Below are 22589 nucleotides of genomic sequence, written 5' to 3' on the forward strand. Positions count from 1 at the left end.
TTGAAGATATTGAGCCTTTATGATCATTCAATGCCAGTGACTTCAGTGCTATTAAACCAAATGCCTAATGCCTTTTATGGTACAGGTGCAGCCCCATGTAATCTACTGTTTCATTCATCTGAAATAACATTCTGTCTAAAAGGTGAGAAGCTGGCACACTGCCTGCCATAATGTTCAAAAATTAATTCAGTGCTATAATCACAAGAGCACTGGGCTGGGACTACACCTTCCTGTGTTTTAGCCATTTCTGCTAGCATGTTTCTTATTATTATTATACACAGACACAGGATTATGAATTAAATGAAAACAAAGTTCACAAACATCAAAATGTATGTAGTAGACATAGACTGGTAATTCCCTCTTGGGATCTATGCTAGACCAAATGTTATTGGGGCAGTTCTAACTGTTGAAGTATTTCATGTCAATGTAAAAGCCAGCATAATACCTTCCCCATCAGTGTATGGCAGAGCAGGAAAAAAAATGCTCCTGGATGAAGAAGGGCATTCATTAAAGTCTCAGAAGAGCTATGGATAACGAGATGGTAAGATTCACACTTTCACGTAATATGGTGGTGCCTAAAGAATTATTTCCTGAACTTTAAAAATGATTTCACTGAAACAGCTACGGTTGTCACTGAGATCTGGTGTCAAAAGGTTTCCCAGTGCTCAAACTTCAGTTAAAAGTCCCAGGGCAATCCTATGCACTCAGCCACCATCCCCTCTGTGCCTGTAACATGGCAGAATTTGAGCAGGAAGAATAATCACTCACTTACTGACATACACTTCAAACAAAACAAACTTTTAAGCAGCTGAAAATTCTCTTTGTTATTTACACACTTCCTTAGTCTCCTTAGTTTAAAAAAATCCATATTAAAATGAGCTGATGAACCGTTCTTCCCAGAGGCAAGTGTTTTAAAATGTATTTCACTGCTAGAGGACACACCTCAAGTCTGGTACCCGCTCTTCACCACATTCACCACTTTATGCACCTGACAGGTAAAGGTAAAATTCACTTCACACATACTTCACCCTCAAAGCCCAAGTTATTGGGCTGAAGTGAATGGGGGTTGGGGGGAGGGGTGAAGACCAGTCCGTTCCTTAAAAACAGGGTAAGGGCACAAGGCTGTCATGCAGCTTCAACCCAGCCTCTACTGCAGCTAGTTGCACAGAGTGGGAGGGTCACTGGATGGGTCTGGTCATAAATCTGTGTCCATGCCCCTGGACCTAACACACACTACCATCTATGCAGACCTGCGTGTGGTTGGCTCAGGGATGCTGTCTGCAGCACACAGCGGAATCCAGAGGTCTTCCTAATTACAACAGTGGGTTTAATTATTTAAGGATAGTTTTTACACTTTGGGATGGTAACCTGTGAGGGGGCGGGGGGGAACAACGTAGAGTCAGTGTGTAATAATTCAGGCTTTTAGTATACAAATGTTCAAAATATCTTAACTGTGCTGAAAAATCCGTATTCCCCAGCTGGCTAGATTAAAGAAAGGTGTGTGTGTGCTCCTCTGTTTGGCTAATAGATTACTATTGATTTGCCTATAGGTCAGCATCTCTACAGTGGGCTATGGTGACATGTGTCCAGAAACTCACCTCGGGTGCCTGTTTGCTTTCCTCTGCATTGCTTTTGGAATAATTCTGAATGGAATGCCCATCTCCATCCTCTACAATAAATTCTCAGATTATTACAGCAAACTGAAGGCCTATGAGTATACAGCTGTAAAGAAGGAAAGAGGCAAGATTGACTTTATACGACGAGCCAGGAAGAAAATGTCTGAGTGCTGTGAAGAAGGCCCAACCCATTATTTACCAAGGCCTAGATACAATTAATACTTCAGGAAAGATAAAGGGACAGAGGAGCAGAAGGGGAAAGCAGAGGAAACACTATTACAACGGATCACCCAAGTCAAATAAAGATAAAGCAACAGCTCTAAAAGGAATAAGAAAATACTGAAGGCAAATCTCAAACTTTAGTCTTTTTAAAAAATTACAGATCTATTTTACTACAGTTTCTTCTCAGCGTCTTTTTGCCGGTGCTCGTTATTACAGCAACAATGCGCCTGGTTTATATGTGCGACGTCAGTGTTGATGGCGCTCGATGAATTATCCAGCCAGAGACTTTGAGTTGTACAGCTGACTCAGGGCTGTAACGCCATGCCTGATACACATCCTACAATAATGACCCACCGTGGCCAAATCAAAAGAAACCGAGTCTGTTCCCATGCAGTGGCTGCTACTCAGCAATAGGCAGGATGACTCTTACCTCAAAAATTAAACAGATGTAGAAGGGGGGAAAATATATTGCTTTGCAGTGCAGAAATAGGTTATGTATTAGGTTTTTAAACATGGCGCGGACACAGATAGTATGGACCCGCTATAGCTACATCGTTGCTTTCACATATAAACAACGTCTTTCTTAGGTTTTTGGACCTTATTTGTCCTATACCACATAGTTCATGGTTCGATTTGCCAATATTATTTTTAATGCAGCCTTGCAGAATTGTACTTGCTTCCTGGCCCAGAGCGAGTAACTTTAGGAGTGAGAAAAATGTTGATTTTATTCTTTTTTGTTTTTTTCATTAATATCCGCCCTAATGGCAAAGAACTGGTTAGTAAGTTTGGCTAAATGTTTGTGATAGATTTCCAAGCCCATTTTAATGCAAAAAAATCTGTTTAAGAATACAGATGTAAACTAAATGTACTTTATATGAGCAACCGTGTTTAATGTTAATATCGTCTATTAGTGTGTTAAGAACTATATGGGTTAGTTGTGGTTCAGATCTAAGTTAAAATACAGTTCTGAAAACATAAGAGCGGGCATACTGGGTCAGACCAAAGGTCCATTTAGCCCAGTATCCTGGCTTCTGACAGTAGCTAATGCCAGGTGCTTCAGCGGGAATGAACAGAACAGGTAATCAGCAAGTGAGCCATCCCCTGTCACCCATTCCCAGCTTCTGGCAAACAAAGGCTAAGGACACCATCCCTGCCCATCAGAAGGGAAAGGACATGGTTAGCTAATAGGGCATTTTCTTCCCCAGGATCTTAGCAATAGATCTTCCAGTAGTTTTGAAACTATACTTATAAGAAAAGAAGCATTTGAATTTGTTTCAACATTGATAAAATCATAATAAATGAGGATATGAGTATACATTGATCCGCTTGATAGAATCATGTACATACTGAGGATCTAATTCTCTCTCTGTCTCTCACACACACCCCCAGTCACCTTCAGTAGTATTGTATTCCATGAGAACAGCATTTGAAATCAATGGGCTTATTTGCATAACAAGGTCTACCTAATGCCCTATTAGTAAGACTAGCAGACTCTGACTCTAAATTAGCTACAGCCAAAATCAAGTGGACATAGGGGTTCATTAGTTTAGTTCACTGGGAACATTCTTTTCACATAAGACAAATCATGGTGGGGGGTTAAAATAGGAATGAGGGCAATGAGCTGAACATTAGAAATGTTATTTATGTGCCTTCATATATGGCGTAAAATGGGGAAAGAGGTCAGCTCTTTAGAGGAAGTAATGAGGATTGATGTCATTTCATAGCAAAATAACATGACAGGGGATGTGCATTTTAAATGGCTCGGCTCTTGCTTGTTGTTTGCATTGTACAGCTGACTGTAAATTGCCAAGTTCAGGTCTTGAAGGCCCACTGGAGACCTCAGTGTGAGGCAGTCTCTCAGACAGCTGAGACAGAAAAGGGAACAGTATTAACTCTGCCGTAGCCATGAACATTAAACGTGGTGTTAAGCAGGGAGAACTATTTTTTTTAATCAATGGAGAAGGCAATTAGCAACCCAGTTGCTTTTCTCACTCTCTCCCACCAGGCAAACCTGTTATAACCCCACCTGTCAACTCTCACTTCAAAAGCAGTATTCAGAGTACGAGGGCTGGCGGGAGGGAAAACAGCACCCTAGGTGAACTTGTATTTTGGCACCCCCTGTCTCCCACTACCACCCACCGCCTCATTGCCCCAGCCCCTACTGCGTGCCTGGGCTCCATACAACAGTCCAAGGGGTGGCCCAGCAACCAGAGGGCAATAGTGACAGAGGAGCATGGTGACCTGAGAGCCCCAGAAAAGTGGGGGGCGGGGTGGGGGGTGGGAACCAGAGGAGTACAGAGGCTCACTGGTGTGGGGATGTGGGGGGTGAGCGACATGGGGGGAGGCTCCAAAAGGGCAGATCTCTCCCCACACCCCAATACTGAGCATCCCCCTTCACGTGCTCCTTCCCAGCCCCAGGGAAGGTAGGTTGTTGGGGGATGGAGGCAGTTCAAATGCAAACGTTCCAGTGCACTGAAGGTAGCTCAGGTGGGTGGTGATGGAGGAAGGTTTGTGCCTAAAAATATCTCCAACCCCCTGCACTACCACCTCCCTTTGGGATAAGCAAGAAAAAGATGGAGCCCCTGAGAGCTAGGGAGAATGCAGAGCTGAGGTCAGAGAACAGCCTGGGGGAACAGCAAAGACCTGGGGGACACCCTGAGAACTGGGGACAATGGGACCTAGAGGCAGTGCCACCCAGCGGATTCAGGGGGCCTGGGCCAAGCAATTTCGGGGGCCCTTTCCATAAAAAAAAGTTAGTTTTGCCGCCCCAAGCGGCGAAGAAGAAAAAAAGAAAAACCCAAGTCATGCCACCGAAGAAAAAAGAGGACAGGAGGACCTGCCACCGAATTGCCACAAAAGACTGAAGCTGCTGCCAAAGTGCCACCGACGAGGAAGAGTGGGACTGAAAGACCTGCCGCCGAATTGTTGCTGAAATTGCCCCTGCCCTGTCTGCGGGGCCCCACTTGGCCCCTTGCACCCCGCCCCCCCGCGGCCCTGCCTCGGGGGCAGAGGGAGGGTGGCCTCTTGAGAGCTAGGGGGGCTGGGACTTGAAGGCACAGGGAGGGAGCCCCTGGGAGCTAAGTGGACATGCAGAGGTTCTAAGGGGACAGGGAGCCCCCCGCACCCCAGGAACTTGAGGGACTGGGACCTGGGGGCACAGGGAAAGAACCCCCAAGGAGCTAGATGGCCATGGAGGGCTAAGGGGACAGGGAGGGGCCCCTCTGGGCCCTTGAGGGACTGGGAGCTGGCCGCTGGGGAAAAGCGGGGACCTGGAGGCACAGGGGGAGCCCCCTAGGACCTGGATAGACATCGAACAGGGCTGGGGGCACATGGAGGGGCACATGGAGGGACCCCCCCCCAAATGCACTGGGTGCGGCTCAGACCTGGAGGCACAGGGAGGGACCTCTGGGAGCTGTGACCTGGGGACACATGCACAGGACTACTGGACACGGTGCGGGGGCTGGGATGGAAAGGCACAGGGCGAGGTGCCCTTGGAGATGGGGGGAACCCGGGACTGGGGGGCACAGGGACTGGGGACTGTGGGGGGGGGCTGGCCCCCGAGGGCACATGGAGGGGGTCCCTGGGAGCTGAGCAGTGGGGACCTGGAGGCACAGGGAAGGCCCATCACAGAGCTGGTAGGGGGTTGGAGGCACAGGGAGACTGCCCTGACCACTAGGCTCAAAGCTGTGAGGGAGGGCCTCACCCTACTCCTCCTCCCCATGTTCCCCCCACCCCCCTGGCCATTTTGTGTAAGCTCAGCCATGGGGCCAATTCGGTAGGTGAGCGCTGAACCCACGCACTGGCTCAGGCCCCACAGGTCGAGCCCTGCAGCCCCACGGCCAGCCGCTTTATCTCCGTGAACTGTTCCCGCAGGTGCTGGTTCACATTTTGCAGCTGCCCAGGGCTCTGGCAGTTAGCGTCAGGCAGGCAGCTGTGATGAACCGCGGCATGGATCCTCCACATGCCCGGGGCAGAGGGGCAGGGACACGGGCCGGAGCCTGCTCGGCCCCCCCGCCCAAGGTAGGTAGAGGGGCCACTACGGCTCCCCACAGCTACCCGACCAGGCTTCAGGGAGGGGGGATGCGTCGGAGCCTGAATCCGGCCCCTGGTGCAGAGCCCCTGTCGAGCTGTGGAAATCCACATGTGCAAATATCTGCAGATAATTTTTGCGGATCGGATGCAGATACACATTTGCGTATCCATGCAGGGCTCTACTTCCAGGCTAATTAGGCAGGCACTTAAATCCTTGTGTGAATCTAGCTCTAGGTGCATTCATTTAAAAAGTCTTCATTATTCTTACCTCCTCTTCCACTCACAAAGGCTTCCATGTGTGTACTCAGTGTATTAAGCTTACTAAAATGAAAGTCACGTACTGTATGTCAAGGATCTTAAAACCATCCAGTGCAGCCTTGGGTGTTTGGACACCAAGAGGACAACAGTAGTTGGATAATTGAAGGAATCTTCCATGCTTGTAGTAAACATCAGAGGAAATACGAGGAGGGGCAGAGCATAAGACCTTAGCTAGATGTCCTTGTTTTGTGTAACAGAGAATTTGGTATAGTTAAGATGGTGGGTTTTTTCATGGCATTGTGAAATTAAAATTCTGTCCTGTTAATGTGCCATGTTTGAGTTTGTTGCATTGTAAGCTATTACAGACACTAATGAGCCCTTGAGGGAGACTAAAAATACATTATTTCCATGTGTTTCAATGCAGGCTTAGCGAAGATCTTCACTCCAGTATTCAAGGGAGCAGCCAGTGTTCAAGACGGACTGGTCTAATCCATTAGAACAATTAATTATTGTTCCCCCCACCTTATTTTAACCCTACAGGATTAAAAGGAAAAGCAGACCTCCAACGTTGCAGACCCCAACATTAAAAGAAAGCCTCATTGGAAAGAGCTTTTGCACAGATGCTTGTTTGAAAAGATCATCACTCTGTAGGTGCAATTAAGCATATAAGTTTATTTTTCTAATGTAGAAATATAGCTGTTGAAGGGGCAACCAAAGAATAATAATTTAATGGGGATCTGGTACTAGTCCCATGCCTCCAAAGCAAGTAGTAATTTTTTATCTTAAACTAGGCAGTTTTAGGTTTAAGAATCATAAAGAGAGTTATCTAAAAAAGTTCAAATTTTTAAAAAATGAAGGGACTTTATTAAAACCCAAGATAATGGAAACCTCTTTTGCTCACTTCAGATAGCTTAAAAAATATCTTTAGCTGTTTTGGTTACTGAGTTTGTCCTATTTTTATGTAACCTAAATTATATTTGTGCCATGCTTATCTGTTACTTACACAACCTTTATTAACTTCCTTATTCACTAGTAGAGAAATTGGACAATATACAACAGTCATTTAGGACTTTAGCTTGGATTGGTAAATGAAAGGTCAAAGGCACAGAGGTTGTTGGTTTTTTAATGTATTTTGGAACACATAATTTAAAGTAATTTAATAAAAATAGTTTGAGTAACCTAAAAATAATCCAGGTGACTTTAGACAGGGGATTACCAAACACCTCATTATAAAGCTACTGACAGTTGATGTTCAATTCCACTCCATAAAGCGATTTTGGAAGAACGGCAGTGTGAGGTTCCATATTTACTGTCTCAGTAAATTCCACATCTAGTTTGCTCAGTTTACAAGCAAAAGAATTTTTCCCTCCCTTAACTGCTGCCTATGCAAACCCAGGCTGTGATCTGAAAGTCAAGTTCTGTTCTGTCCTTCCCACCCCTTGTTACCAGTAATAATGATTCTGCATAGTAAGTTTTCTCCTCGTTGTGTAACCCGATTGCCTTAATTGATTTTGGTAGGTGAAACTGGCTGGAATATGTCTACTGCTAATTGACCCGTGGCCACTGGGAGCTGCGGACAGTCAATGTAAACAAACTGTTAGATTACCCTGGCAGGCCACAGGTGCCCACCACTGCTTTAAGGCAACAGCATGTGCTGGAAGCAGGTTAAAACCAGAACTAAGAGCACTGCACGGTTAACACCAGATTTTACCTGGGTTCTACCCCACTACTGTCCATACAGAAAACTCTATGATCTGGGTTTGGCGATGCTTTAAGACAGGGGTTCTCACAACAAAATTTTTGGTGGCCTCAGAGTGTGGCTACCAACTCTTGCTGGTGGCCACTATGACAATTTTTCCTAAAATACTTAATTAACCTTAGAAAAAACATATAAATATGAACATATACATGTCCAAATCATTGTAATCTATGTAGGGTTTTTTTTGTTTTTTTTTTGCAGACAATAATAAAAATCATGTACTGTTGTCTCTGTTCTTTACTAGACCTAAACAGAATAGATATGGTGCTTTGCATGTTCTTGTCTTATTGTTTCTTTTGGTTGCATTTTTGTTTTAGCCTTGCTAGCTAGTAAGTCTACTTCTGTAAAAAATGTTATTTTTATGTTTGTTAATATCACTTTTCACAGCAGCAGACTTGTTAGCTAGCTGGGAGGCAGTGAAACATGATATTAACAAACATACAGATATCACTTTTCACAGCAGACTTACTCAGCCCTGGCAAGCTGAGGGACAAATTAAGGGCTTGTCTACACTATGCACTGGATCAGCGGGCAGTGATCGATCCAGCAGGGGTCGATTTATCGCATCTAGTATAGACGTGATAAATTGGAGGCTGAGCACTCTCCTGTTGACTCCGGTACTCCACCAGAACGAGGAGCGTAAGCGGAGTCGACGGGAGAGCATCTGCTGTCGACTTACCGCAGTGAAGACACCGCAGTAAGTAGATCTAAGTACATTGACTTCAGCTACCTTACTCACATAGCTGAAGTTGCGTATCTTAGATCGACCTTGCACAGTAGTGTAGACAAGCCCTAAGTCTTGAATGAGGAGGTAGGGAGGGAGGCAGCGGGGGCCAGGGTGATGGGGTGGATGGGTCAGGGGATGGAGCCCACCAGGCCCTGCAGCTGGGGGCCTAAGCCTGTGGACAGAGATGAATTTCCCCATTCATTTTACTTGCATAAGACAATGTCGATGCCTAAAAACTTCCCAAAAAGTCACTGCACAAAACAGAGCTGATTCCAGGCACTGGCCCAGGGAACTTCAGGGATTTGTTTAATATTCAGCCTGCATGTTTCAAAAAGGTCAGTGAATGTTTTTACAATTTCACTGCCATTTTTTTTCCTTTTAGGTCAGGGCCCACATGTTCCAAGTTTAAAAGGAAGTGTAGATAAAATAAGAAAGTGCCAAAACCCAATTAACAAAAGAAAGAAAAACAAAAACCATCACCACAGCTGATTCACTGATGGCACAAGCTAAAGTTACTTTAATGGTAGGTTGAACGTACTAAGCTTTCGACCAGCTTCACTAATCTTCATCTTTTTGCTGATAGGATTAACAGGCAGCGAACAATGCACATTCTCAAAATCACAAACATGTGTTTCTCTGCTTTAAAACAAGATATGGCCAGAGCCAAATGGCAAGCTCGGGAGCTGTAATGGAATGGTGGATCAGAAAGCCAAAATGAGCTGGCTTTCTGAGTAAATTCTTATTTTGCTGAATGGGGGGCTATATGAATTAGTAACTCTCCATGCACTGGAAGCAATACAAAATCCTTTATGACAGTGCTGATTTAATGTAAATCTCTTATCTGGTCTCCCAAGAGCCCAGGATGCAAAATTCAGTGCTTTTAGCACCCATTGCTCAGACAAATTACACCTCTCTGAACACTTTCAATGGCTCTCTCTTGTCTTCTGCATCAAGTTCAGCCTTCTCATCCTCCTCTTCAGAATTCTGCCCCTGGCTACATCTCTGCTCTCTTGTCCCCTTTGCTACACCAACACATTCTACCACATCACTCCCTTGCTTCTGTGCTGTCTTTCCTGCTGCTTTCTAGGCCTGAAATGACATCCCCGACCCAAAGTGCCAGGTGCCAACTCCTCTCCTCATTCAAACCCCTCCTTCAAGTTCACCTCATTCACAAAGCCCACCAATGCTGTGTCAATAACAATGCTGACAATCACCCTAAAAATATGGCCCTCTAAACTAGAACCATCCCCTAGGCCAGTGGTTTTCAAACTTTTTTTCTGTGGACCCAGCTGAAGAAAATTGTTGATGCCCAACAGAGCTGGGGATGAGGGGTTTGGAGTGTGGGAGGGGCTCAAGGCTGAGGTGGGGCGGGGCCAGGAATGAGGGGTTCATGGTGTGGGAGAGGGCTCTGGGCTGGGGATGATGGGTTTGGGGTGCAGAAAGGGTTTTGGGTTTGGAAGGGCTCAGGGCTGGGGCAGGGGATTGGGGCAGGGGGTTGGGGTGTAGACATATCTCCAGCAGCTCCCAGTCAGTGGTGCAGCCGGGGTTCAGAGGCAGGCTTCCCACCTGTCCTGGCACCGCAGACTGCGCTGCACCCCGGAAGGGGCCAGCAGAAAGTTCGGCTCTCGCCCACAGACACCGCCCCCCTCCCCTCCCAGTTCCCATTGGCTGGTTTCTCGGGGCAGGGGCAGCGTGCGGATCCCTGTGGCCCCCAAGCCTAGAAGCCGGACCCGCTGCTGGCCGCTTCCAGGGCGCAGTGCGGTGTTGAAACAGGTAGGTCCTATCCTGCCTTAGCTGGGCAGCACCGCCGACAGGACTTTTAACGTCCCGGTTGGCGGTGCTGACTGGGAGCAACCTAGTGCCTGACATGCGGCAACCCAGTACTGGGTCACGACCTGAAAAACACTGCACTAGGCCCCTCTGCACATTTTGGGTATGATTTATGGTTTTGTCTGTTTACGCTCTCAAGCTGTTTCATATTAGGGACTACACTTAAGATACCGCTCAAGCTGCATGGACCTTACCTATACTGGGAAAAACACCACGTTAAAATTAGGGTGAATTAATCGCATGAATAAACTGCGATTATCGCCAACCCTAATATAAAACTAAATATTTTCCCCATCATACTGTTTAAATCTGAATGTATAGTACTATAGTAAATGAAACAATGAATTCACACTACTCTTTCGGGTAATGTTGATCAGTAATTCGGCTTTTGAACCACTGAGGTCTGAGTATCACTGACCTAGAAGGAGAATCATTTTTCCTCTGGCTAGGTGTTTTAACACAAATAAGAGCTCTAAATTCCTGAAATATTCTTGTAACAAGCCATTTTCTTCTCTATTAGAAAAACAATAGTTAACAGTACATGCTAAGTATTGGCAATATTGTAAGTTACATTATCTAATATATGTAACATGAGTGGCTCACAGGTACAATATTTCAGAGAGGGAAGAACAAGGAAATACTATCAAGGTCTTTTAATCACCATGTCTATCAATCTCCATCTCCCCATACAAAGGAGGTCCCACAGCAGACGAAGAAATGAACGACATGGTGTCTGTTAAATTAGTTTCACCAGGGATCAGGAAAATTTATCTCCCCTCCTCTGCCCCCCAGTGTCAAATCCTTTTTCTTTATAAGTAATTTATGATTTACATATTGCATATGAATAGTTCCTTAACCCTCAAAAAAAGTCCCTTTCATAATAGATGTGAAAAATCTTCCTCCCCATCTCAATCAGTTTTCAGAGATGTTGTGTGACACTAACAGAAGTTTGACTTGTTTCTTATGTGAAAACAGTAGAAATTTTAACATAAGCGTAACAACATCTTATTGCAGTGCCGAGAGGCCCCTTTATGTTAGCTGCTGCAAACACATGGTAAGAGACAGTCCTTGCTCCAAAGAGCTTGCACTCCAACTTTCCTTGGTAGCTGCCAGTAGATGTTCTAATAAAAACCAACCGCTTGAAAACAAAAACGAACTTCAAGCCAAGTGGTCATATTTGCATGGGATACAAAAGGAGGAATAACCTAATAGGAATTCAGGAGAAAGAACTGAGTGAAAGTGTCTCTAGACAGAGAAACATATAATCAAATTATGAATCAAACAACAGCAATCAGTTCTAGAGGCATTAGGATAATTTGGGGGCAGGAGGAGAGAAAGATAGGGGGCTATTCAGTCAGAGGTACTAGTATGTGGAATTGAAGAAAGTAAAGACCTACCAGGATAATATAAGCAAATATTCGTATACAACTTTGCAATTCAGTCTACCACTGGTTATCTTTAGTGGTATCTTATTTTCTCTAACGCCTGTAAGTTCTCTGGACAGAGAAATATTCATATATGCCAGACATTTTTCTTTGATTGTGAGGCAGTTGAGGAAAGTAGCTAATGATCTATTTATTATTCCATCACTGCTATCTATCATTACTCACTCAGTCACAAATGCTGCTACATGTTTCTGTCAGGTTCGTTATTTAGGGCAGTAATTTTGGAAACACTCCACTACAGTTTAAATTCATTATCTGATGCTAATTAAAATTGTTTCACTGTCACAAGAGAAAATCCAGTTAAAGAAACGGATGAGTTGCAACAGCCCTTCAATAGCTGATCCTGGAATGGATACGTGTACGAACATTTGATGTCACTGCCAACTAGGTCTAATTGGGATTAACCTTTAAGTGTTTACTACTATTTATAAGATTAAGTGGGATCAGAAAGAAGCATAGTCAGCACAGTATGGCCACATCAGTAGATATGAACTGAGATAATAGTGGAATCTATTTGCTTTAATTATGACATGCAAGTGTGCACTTCCAGGTTTAATTAACCTAATATTCTATTCATCTATTTATTGGTTAGGACTTTTGGTTTCACAACACAACAGAGCTCTTTATACAGTAACTCCTCCCTTAACGTCGTCCCAGTTAACGTTTCGTTGTGACCGATTAGAGAACATGCTCATTTAAAGTTGCGCAATGCTCCCTTACAACGTTGTTTGGCAGCCGCCTGCTTTGTCCACTGCTTGGGGAAAGAGCAACCTGTTGGAGGTAGCTGGTGGGTCCTTGGAACCAGGGTGGACCGGCAGCCCCCCATCAGCTCCCCTAAATTCTGCGTGCAGCAGCCACCCAGCAGGCTATCAATTGCCGGGCAGTTCAGCTGTCCCTCCCCGCATTGCCCTGTGCTGCTCCTGGGAGCCTCCTGTTTGCTGTGCAGTGGAGAGGCAGGGAAGGGGTGCTAATATCAGGGTATCACCCTCTCCCTGCTCCTTTATCCATCTCCACAGAGCGGAGGGGGGAGGAAGGGGGATGGACACAACAGGGCTCAAGACAAAGGGAGCTTGCTGGCAGCAGCTGCTGTCTCAACTTGCTGATCTCTCTCTGCCATGCTGTCTCCGCTCCCTCCATTCCTGCTGCCTTGCAGAATGTGAGGCTACACTAACAACGTGTTAACGCTTGAGGGCTCAGCCGAGTGCTAGTTCATCATTTAGCAGTAAGGCATTCCCTAAGAAATATCCCACCCTCTGACTTCACCACCTCAACCAAGCTTCAGAATAATTTCCCGGCACCTAACCCCCCCATTTACATTAATTCTTATGGGGGAAATTGGATTCGCTTAACATCATTTTGCTTAAAGTAGCATTTTTCAGGAACATAATTACAACGTTATGCGAGGAGTTACTGTATAGCGTGTTAATCTGTGGATAGTTGGAAAGCAAGAGAGATTTGCTTCTCATGAAGATTACACAATGTGTTTCATTTGTTTTAGGATATATGTGTGTTAAACATAAAACTAGAAATTAATGCAGATAATAGAACCTGCAACACTGAATGGCTTTTGTTCCCTTAATTTTTTGCATGCTGATGCCAGAATTGTTAAATTTTCATGTGTAAGGCCAGGCACCGGAACCCACATTTAGACACCCTAAATAGGTAGCCTGATTTTCATAGATGAGCCCTGAAGCTCCTATTGAAAACTTTAGTCTGAAAAAGAACATGTGCAACTCTACATATTTGCACATTAAATTGATGCTCAAAAGCTACCCAGCACCCTAAAAGAAGTTTTCCATTTTAATAAGGTACAAGTTATTCTTTCACCAGCGAAATAATCTTTGTCTAGATCAGGGGTGGGCAAACGTTTTGGCTCGAGAGCCACATCTGGGAATAGAAATTGTATGGTGGGCCATGAATGCTCACAAAATTGGGGCTAGGGTGCGGGAAGGGATGAGGGCTCTGGTTGGGGGTGTGGGCTCCAGGGTGGGGCCAGAAATGAGGAGTTCAGGGTGCGGGAGGGGACTCTGGGCTAGGGCAGGGGAGTAGTGTGTGGGGGTTCAGGCTCTGTCTGGGGGTGCGGGCTCCAGGGTGGGGCTGGGGATGAGGAGTTTGGGGTGTGGGAGGCTGGGACTGAGGGGTTCAGAGGGCAGGAAGGGGATCAGGGCTGGGGCAGGGGGTTGGGGTGCAGGAAAGGGTCCAGGCTCCGGCGGGGGTGCAGGCTCTGGGGTGAGGCTGGGGTTAGGGTGCGGGAGGGTGCTCTGAGCTGGGATTGAGGGGTTCAGAGGGCAGGAGGGGGATCAGGGCTGGGGCAGGAGGTTGGGGCACAGGGAGAGGCTCAGGGGTGCAAGCTCTGGGTGGCGCTTATCTCAAGCGGCTCCCGGAAGCAGTGGCTATGTCCCCACCCCGGCTCCTATGCGGAACCGTGGCCAGGCAGTTCTGCGTGCTACCCTGTCCGCAGGCACTGCCCCTGCAGATCCCATTGGCCACAGCTCCCGGCCAATTGGAGCTGTGGGGCAGCGCGCAGAGCAGAGCCCCCTGGATTCCCCTACACAAAGGAGCCGGAGCGGGGCCATGCAGCTGCTTCCGGGGGCAGCGTGGAGTGGCCCCCGACCCTGCTCCCTGGCTGGAACGCTGGAGTGGGGCAAGCCCCAGACCCCGCTCCCCAGCGGGAGCTCGAGGGCTGGCTTAAAATGTCTGGACCGTCGGTTGTAGTTTGCCCACCCCTGGTCTAGATATAAACCTTTTAGAAAAACCTAATTTGTCATGTATTTCAATTCAGTAACAGCTATACAATTTACAATCAAAGTTATATTATTCATTATCTTAAACCAAAGGAAGTTATATTTTACCAGAAAACAATGGTTAAATATTTGCTGTTATAAATATGGCAAATTTTTAATATACATCCCTTCAAGATTGCCAAAAGTTTCAAGCCACTTCAAGGTTTCATCCTTCAAGTGATAATTTCTGAACTTGCATTATTAACTCATACTTTTTATATAAATACTTGCAGATACTATGTTACATTTCCTGAGTTATAAGTTCATGTAATTAAAGGCTGCAATACTGCACAAGTACAGGAGGTAAAAATACTGTCACAACGCAAATCTTAACCCTGAGTTTCCTGATTTTGGGGAGATAAAACCTCAACAGTATTGCACTAACTATGGGCCCAGTGCTGCTCTCAGGAAGTAAATTAATGGAATTTTACTTAAGAGCAGGGATGGGCTCAAATACTAGGGCTTGGATCCTGCATGCTTTTCTCTCAATGACTTCACTGGGACTTCTCACGAGAGCAAGTGCTCAAATACTAGCCAAGGATATATCCTATAAAGAAGTGAATTAATCCTGTGCCAGATGTGATTACGCTGTGTTTTGTCATATTTCTACATTCTGCTGGGCCAAGAGATTATATGCATGTTGTGGTTGGCGGCACTGTACTGTTCTATTTTTTCCAAGGCTAGTTAAAATGTATCAGCCAACAGTAATTGTAAGTACATTAAATTCGTTCATTAAATTCACTTTTGTTTCCACTAAAAGGAGGAGAGAAACAGGAAATTCCATTTGCTGAACACCTCAAATGTTAAGCTAAAAAAGCCTATGCTTAGTGGAGGAGTGAAGAAAAAGCATTTTGCCGGTAAGAAATCTGCATAACCCATTACAAATAACTACTGACCCCTTTCAGATCTATTTGAAAAGCCAAAGCAATTTTTGAGAGCTACTATCAGGATCTCTCAAACTTTGCATGTCACATCCATCTCTGTTCAACAGGACAGGGAGGGATTTTAAAACAAGGCCAGCCAGATGGAGAGGATCATTATTAAGAACGGATGGATTTGTTCAGTAAATAAGAATATCTCCAGAAGATGTGTTTCAGTTTATACTGTAATTAGGTGATCACTTTTAAAAGTATATATAATTATTAGCAGTATAAATAGATTTTATACAAGATAATGGGAAAAACAAGCAGAGATTTAAATTTTGAGCTAGATGTTCAGATGCCTTGATAAACTGTTATTAGTCTGCGAGAGCTTAAAATCCCTGATTATGGATTCAGTGTCATTCAGGTTCTGAAACTAGAGACAACTGGATTTATGAGCAGAATAGCCAAATCATTTTAGAAACAGTTTAATTTACAAATACACTTTTACAAAGGATATTACAAAAATAATCAAACACTGTGCAAAACCTCCACTGACTTGTATTTGGTTACAATGATAGGAAACTGGTCTTTCTGAACCTCATTTAAATTAGGAAGTTAACATCTCTAGCAGAGCCTCTATTCCTTTTACATTTTTATTGCATTTCAATTTCGGAATGAGGCTTTTTAGTCCTCCTTTGACTTTATTTGCCACTTCTTGATCTGTGCTTCGGAGAAGGCTACAAGAAAGGGGGAGAAAACATTATATTTCAAAAGGTCAACTTTTAAGTCAAACGAAAATATTGTCAGACAGTATAAATAAAATCATTAACTATTTAAAGAGAGACCTGCTTCAGGCCAGGTACTGGTTTTCTCTCTCTCACACAGAGACACACACAAAAAAATATGGAAGCAATTCCACCAGGCAGTACACAGCAAATGATGGCATAGCTCTATAGTGGATCTAGTAGTCTCTACTTGACACTCTGGGCTTTCTATACTCCAGGACCATAGAATAAAAATAAACCATGTAAAGTTCTGTTACCCTGGAAAGCCAGTTTCCTCGCTTAAAAGTAGTATTATTTCAGCAGTGAAAAGGATGTATAACTAATAGGAATGGAATGAAATTAAGAAAAAAAAATTAGGATGATCATCAGGAAAAAAGCTTCCCAGCAGTGAGGTTAGTCTACACAGAACATTTTCACCTAGGTAAGCAGCAGTAGGATGCCCTGTTGCTTAGGACTTTACACTATGAGGAACAAACATCCATTGGCTAGGTGATGGACTGAATGACAACAGATCTTTAACATCTCCAACTTCTACGGTTTTTACCATGAACTTGCGATTAGCCAACTATAACCTCTTGTTAATTTGTTAGGTTCTTAACAAGGATAAATAGACCAAGCATGGAATGTGAAAAGAGGCATTAATATAGTTTGTTTATATACAAATCGGTCTCCTCCCTATGACCTAAAATCCCACAGAGGCTGATGGTACAAGAGCCATGAAGCCACGCCACATCCAATAAAGAGCAGTTCTATTTTCAGCTACTTTATTCCGAGATGTAATTCTTTGACTATGGACTTATAAGTCCTACTGGGAATTTCTGTTAAGCTTTTAGTTATAACTAGAAGTTCTCTTACAATCTAAGGGGGAACTTTGTTTCTTTTAAAAAAAAGAACCCAACACAGATAAAGGTCATATTCATATTGCCTATCCACAAGCAACACAAACTAGTAAGGAGCACAAGAAGCAGGATACTGAAAAAAACATGCCAAGTATGTAGAAAATTAACATTCTATAAGGTAAAAAGCAAGCAGAAACTGTTATGGTTTACCATTTAGAACAGAGCATATTACAGTGTAATCCACTCTGGACTGCTTTTTATAAATTTCTGATGAAAAGTTTTATTTATCAACTGCTCACATGAGCGGAGTTTTGTATAGCAGTTTGCAAGCTTTTTGAATTAACAAACTGAACAGGAATTTCAGATCCCCATATTCTTTAAAGAGAATAATTGCTGAACATTTGCAATTATGTATTCTAAAAGGGGCAAAATATATGTTGTCCTCTTTGACTCATAAGACCTCTTACTTGCATAAAAAGCCTTATGTATTTTGCCGATACAATATACAGGAATTCTAAAAGCTATGCCTGTTATTCTTGACACACATTTTTTCATGGTCTCTCAATACTGGATATAATCCTTATGTCCAGGTTATCAGGCATTCACATACCATGGCAATGGCTGAAGTATAAGAACTTAAAGAGAATAGTATCATTCATGTAGTGGTTCCATATAATTTTAATTCTGAGCAAGTTGCCAATAGGAAATTGCACTGTGCTATGTGCACAAGTGAACTGGATTCTGATCTTATATTAGCTGAACACTCGTGTAACTCCACTTAGATGTCAATAGAACTACGCCTAATTTACACCAGTCTGCGATCAGAACCAGGAGACCTTTGATTCTCCATTATAAAATCCAGTTCATCAAGGGTGACAAAAATATCAGAAGTGTTCAGCACATGCTATGGTGATTAACAGACTGCACATTTGCGACACAAAATAGGGCAGCAATTTAAGCTTCTATAAATACCAAAGCCAAGACCTTCAAGTGAATTGGATTGGTAAAGCAGAGATTTAGATAGGCATATGAATAGATGCTTCTATAAACCAACAAAAAATGAACAAAAAATCAAATTCTGCAGGCAGAAAGGGCACTTTTAAAACAGGAACAAACAAAAGACAGGTAAAATCCTACAGCCATTTGGGCTCCTTACTGGCAAAAGGAGAAACTGACAGAAATATCAGGGGCACCTTTTATATGTACATCTTTGTTTTGTTTTTTGTATTTCAACAACATTTTAAATATTTTATGTAAAAAAATATTGTCGTCATTACCCGTATCTGATTAAAGTACTTTTTGAGCTCAACACTGCTGTATAATTTAGGCAGCATCTTTAGACAAAAAGCACGCAATTAAGCATGGATAAGATTAATTATTACACATTATGGAAGTTAAATGAGTGCCACACAAAATGAAGGAAAAAAGCAGCTCGTCAAGTTGCTCTGAGCATCTTACAATAACAAAAAAATAATGCATGAAAAGCTGATAAAAACCTGAAAGTTGTAATTTATTAATTAGCAAATAAATAAATAAATGTGAAGCCCTTGAAAGAATTCCTATCTACAAAGATGAATTTGTGATGAAAGCCTGGAAATTCTAGTACAAGAGGAAACTACATACTTATAAACCAGTGTGTATGTGTGTCTCCCTCTCCTTTGGGGAGGGGTTAGATTTTAGTATTGGTGAAAGACATTGGATTGACAATCTTGGAAAACGAATTCCTCTCTGAAGCCACAGAGCATCAGTAATCCACACTTCCCAAACAACCTCCCTCAATCGTGACCCAAATTACCAGCTCCAAGGGTAGGTAAGGTTTCCATTCACATTCTGTCCTTGGTCTCTCCACTGAGATTACTACCAAGTGTGTTACAGTCAGCACTAACTGTTGTAAGGTTTGAGGGGTGGATGCTTGTCTACTAGGAAATTAACTGAATCTACAAACTGTTAGGGCACCAATCAATGTTTCAGTCACTAATGACCTGAACTTGTGACATAGCAATTAAAAGGTCCCATATCCATTACAAATCCTGTGATTTATCCAGTTTCTCTTAATACTAGTGACCAGGCTTGGTAATTTTCTGGGAGAATTCAGAGAAGGAAATGTGGCAGTCTACAAATTATTAAACCAAAGTGAATTATGTATATTTTGATGGAACACATGTACAGTCATATGATTTTAGACACAGCACCTGTAAAAGGTACAGATATATTTTTTTAAATCAAAAAGTCAATGTGACTATCATACAGCGGTATATGAATCATCATTAAGACTACGATTTTGTTGCGGAAGTCACGGAATCCATGACTTCCAAAGACCTCTGTGACTTCAGCCCTGGAGGCTGGGAGCTGCAGGGTTCCACTTCCTCCCGCAGCGGCAGGGAGCTGTGAGGTACCCCTGTCGCTTGAGGAAGCGAGCCCCCAACCTCTGAGCTGCCTCGGGCAGCAAGGGCACCCCTGCAGCTCCCTGGCTGCTGCAGGGGTAGGGGCACCCTGGAGCTCTGAGTCCCCACTGGTAGTGGGGGCTCTGAAGATCCCAGCCACCCAGCCCCTTCCCATTTTATCATGGATATTTTTAGTAAAAGTCAGGGACAGGTCACAGGGTTCCATGAATTTTTCTTTATTGCCTGTGACCTGTCTGTGACTTTTACTAAAAATATCCATGAGAAAATCTTAGCCTTAATCATTAAAACGTGAAGGGTGAAGATAGACAATTTCTTGAATGCTCTAATATGTAGGATGAAAATAATTCAATAAAGGGTACATATATAAAGAAAACTGCCAATGGCACCAGGGATGAGTTAATCTTTTAAACAAATCTCAAAGCCCTAAGTTAAGGACAAACGTTAAGTAACAACATACTGTCAATGTACGAATCATTCTACACAAATCCTACTGAATATCTGTGTGCAGGATTAGAGAATTTAAAGGAATTAAATGTGCTCATCAAACATTAGGGGTTTGTTTATAAAAGCTAAGGAAAAAAAGATGTGAAAACTCTTTGTAAGTCAAACAATTCTATCACAATGCAGAGTTTACTAAATTAGTTTGAATGCAAATAGTATGTTTCACGACCAATTCCCATCAACAGCAACCCTACTGAAGTTTGCAAAACAGAATTAAAACTGGTTTCAGAGTAGCAGCCGTGTTAGTCTGTATTCGCAGAAAGAAAAGGAGTACTTGTGCCACCTTAGAGTAAAGTGCCACTAAGGTGCCACAAGTACTCCTTTTCTTTTTGAGAATTCAAACTGAACTTGGATCACAATCACATTTTCATCACTTAAATCGTTTCTAATTATTTACAGAATCAGTCTGAGCATCAGACTATCCTTACCCTACAGCAATAGGAATTAGAGTTGGAAAGCAAAGAGACAGAGATTCAACTAAATGATTTTTTTTTTTTTTTAAATTTACAAAGGATATTTTGTCTACTTCAAGTTGCTAGGTGTGTTTGACTCAGTTCTGTCAGATACTTATGAAAAGCTAATTAGGTAATTTTGTTATCTCTGCTCAACTGAGAGTTTTGAAACCTCACAGGTTAGATGTTTAGGGTTTACTAAGCCACCTATTTCCAGATTTCCCTGATGTGACACTGAAAGTTTCTATTACAAAGTGAAACTGACACCTATTTCCTAAATGCCAACAAATGTATTAATAAGCAAAGTAGGATGCTTGGTGTGATGGTCTAATCCTGGGGAGGTGAGGAAGACAGTGGGCTTTGTGGCTCATGACTTTATTACAGAGAACAGATTGGCACATAATACACTTTTGCATGGCTTACTCTAAGAACCACCACCCCTCCAGCCCAGGAAGAACAACACAAATGTAACTCCAATACCACAGGAAAGGCCTTGAGAGGCAGCCTGTACAACAGACAAACTGAACAACATTTTACAGAAGATGCCCGAATACCTGTTTGCTACCTTTGAATACAGGCACATCCAAGAACAAAACATATTTAGTATATACTGGCATATTGTTTCAGGATTTTCATACATGTGGTAGGGACACTGGTGGGCACAGTGTTAGAAATAAGTAAGTTTTTCAATCTCTAGAAGGCTTTTCCAGCACAGAGCTATTTCATAGCAGTACCAAAGCTTGAGCTCAGGGAACTAATAGGTTTGGTCTGTGCTTGCATGTGCCAAGTGTTATTCTCTACAGCAGTGGTGGGCAACCTGCAGGCTGCACGCAGCCTGTTAGGGTTATTGGTGGGCCGCGAGACAGCATTTACATTGACCGTCAGCAGAGACATGCTGGCCACTGCTTCCCGCAGCTCCCATTGGTTGGGAACGGTGAACTGCGGCCACACCTGCGGACAGTCAATGTAAACACTGTCTCGCGGCCCGCCAGCGGATTACCCTGATGGGCCGTGTGCAGCCCGCGGGATGCAGGTTGCCCACCACTGCTCTACAGCATGCTTGTAAACACCACAATTAAAAGCAAGTAGGTAAGTGTGTGAAAACTGACTTATTTTGGCTGAAAACTTGAATGGCATTCTCTGTATAAGAGTTAAAACAATGGGACCCAATTAGAAACACACATGTGTCCTACATACCAACAAAGAACCATGGCACCTCGATTTACTTCTGCCCAGGACTTCATATTCTTAATGCTGACACATTCCACCAATGTTCTTGCAAAACATCCTATTAGATGGGAAAAAAAGAGTGAGGTGAAATTACTCAATGTGGCCTACTCAAAAGTCCTCTGTAACAGTGATTTAATCAAACATTTTAATCCAATCTATATTTAGAAGCTATTGCTTACTGTCAAAATAATTGACTATTCAATACAGTCAATACCTTTGCAAACGTGAGACTAATTCTAAGCAATGCTTAGAATTAATTAGACAATAGCAACACTGAATTGTATGAAAACTCACTGGTATAAAAACAGACACACATTTGTTTCTTTCTACTATTTAATCGTTTAACAGAGTACCAAAAGCTATTCATGTTTAAAAAGCATGTTTCTACACTGAAAAGGAACCTGGTAAAGGGTGCCTTGCTACTGAAAAGATCTGCTTCCTGCGTGCATTCAATCATCGTCACTTACTTTCAAGACCAAAACAAGATCAAGTTTTGCACCTGTTATCCCTGCTGTCAGCATGGCTAAGAGTAAGAAGGTTCTATCCCTTCTCATGCATTGCCAACAGAATTATTTAAATTTATTCCCATTACGGGCCTTCAGCTGCCTCTGTTCAATGCCACTGGAGCAAGAGAGTTTACACGTGTGTCCCTGAGGGCACAACTGGTCTTGCAGAACCATTGCTACTGGTGATGTGTAAGAAGGGAAGAGCGCAGTGTGACTTTCAGATCCCAGGCTGAATTTGCACGAGTGGCTTTTAGAAAAACATTTAACTTGTAAAATTATCATCAAATTTGATCTTGAAACTGAGAAACTATAAACACCGAATTCCATTTTAAAGTC

General features: G+C 43.2%; 2 protein-coding genes across 4 annotated transcripts in view; one reads left to right on the forward strand and one right to left on the reverse strand.

The window, feature by feature from the left end:
• Nucleotides 1–2910, forward strand: part of KCNV2 (potassium voltage-gated channel modifier subfamily V member 2) — a 34275-nt gene extending 31365 nt beyond the window's left edge. Inside the window, exon 4 of the mRNA XM_043546474.1 lies at nucleotides 1551–2910. Coding sequence (XP_043402409.1) covers nucleotides 1551–1835 — 285 coding nt within the window. The 3' untranslated portion in view covers nucleotides 1836–2910. The remainder of the gene's footprint in view (nucleotides 1–1550) is intronic.
• Nucleotides 2911–16004: 13094 nt separating this feature from the next.
• Nucleotides 16005–22589, reverse strand: part of PUM3 (pumilio RNA binding family member 3) — a 38808-nt gene continuing 32223 nt past the window's right edge. For all 3 annotated transcript variants that reach the window (XM_007065590.4, XM_043546476.1, XM_043546475.1), the window contains 2 exons: nucleotides 21715–21805; nucleotides 16005–16272 (listed from right to left, as the gene is read on the reverse strand). In XM_007065590.4, coding sequence (XP_007065652.1) covers nucleotides 16143–16272; nucleotides 21715–21805 — 221 coding nt within the window. In that variant the 3' untranslated portion in view covers nucleotides 16005–16142. The remainder of the gene's footprint in view (nucleotides 16273–21714; nucleotides 21806–22589) is intronic.

The sequence above is a fragment of the Chelonia mydas genome, chromosome 5, assembly GCF_015237465.2.
Source record: "Chelonia mydas isolate rCheMyd1 chromosome 5, rCheMyd1.pri.v2, whole genome shotgun sequence".
Taxonomy (NCBI): Eukaryota; Metazoa; Chordata; order Testudines; family Cheloniidae; genus Chelonia; species Chelonia mydas.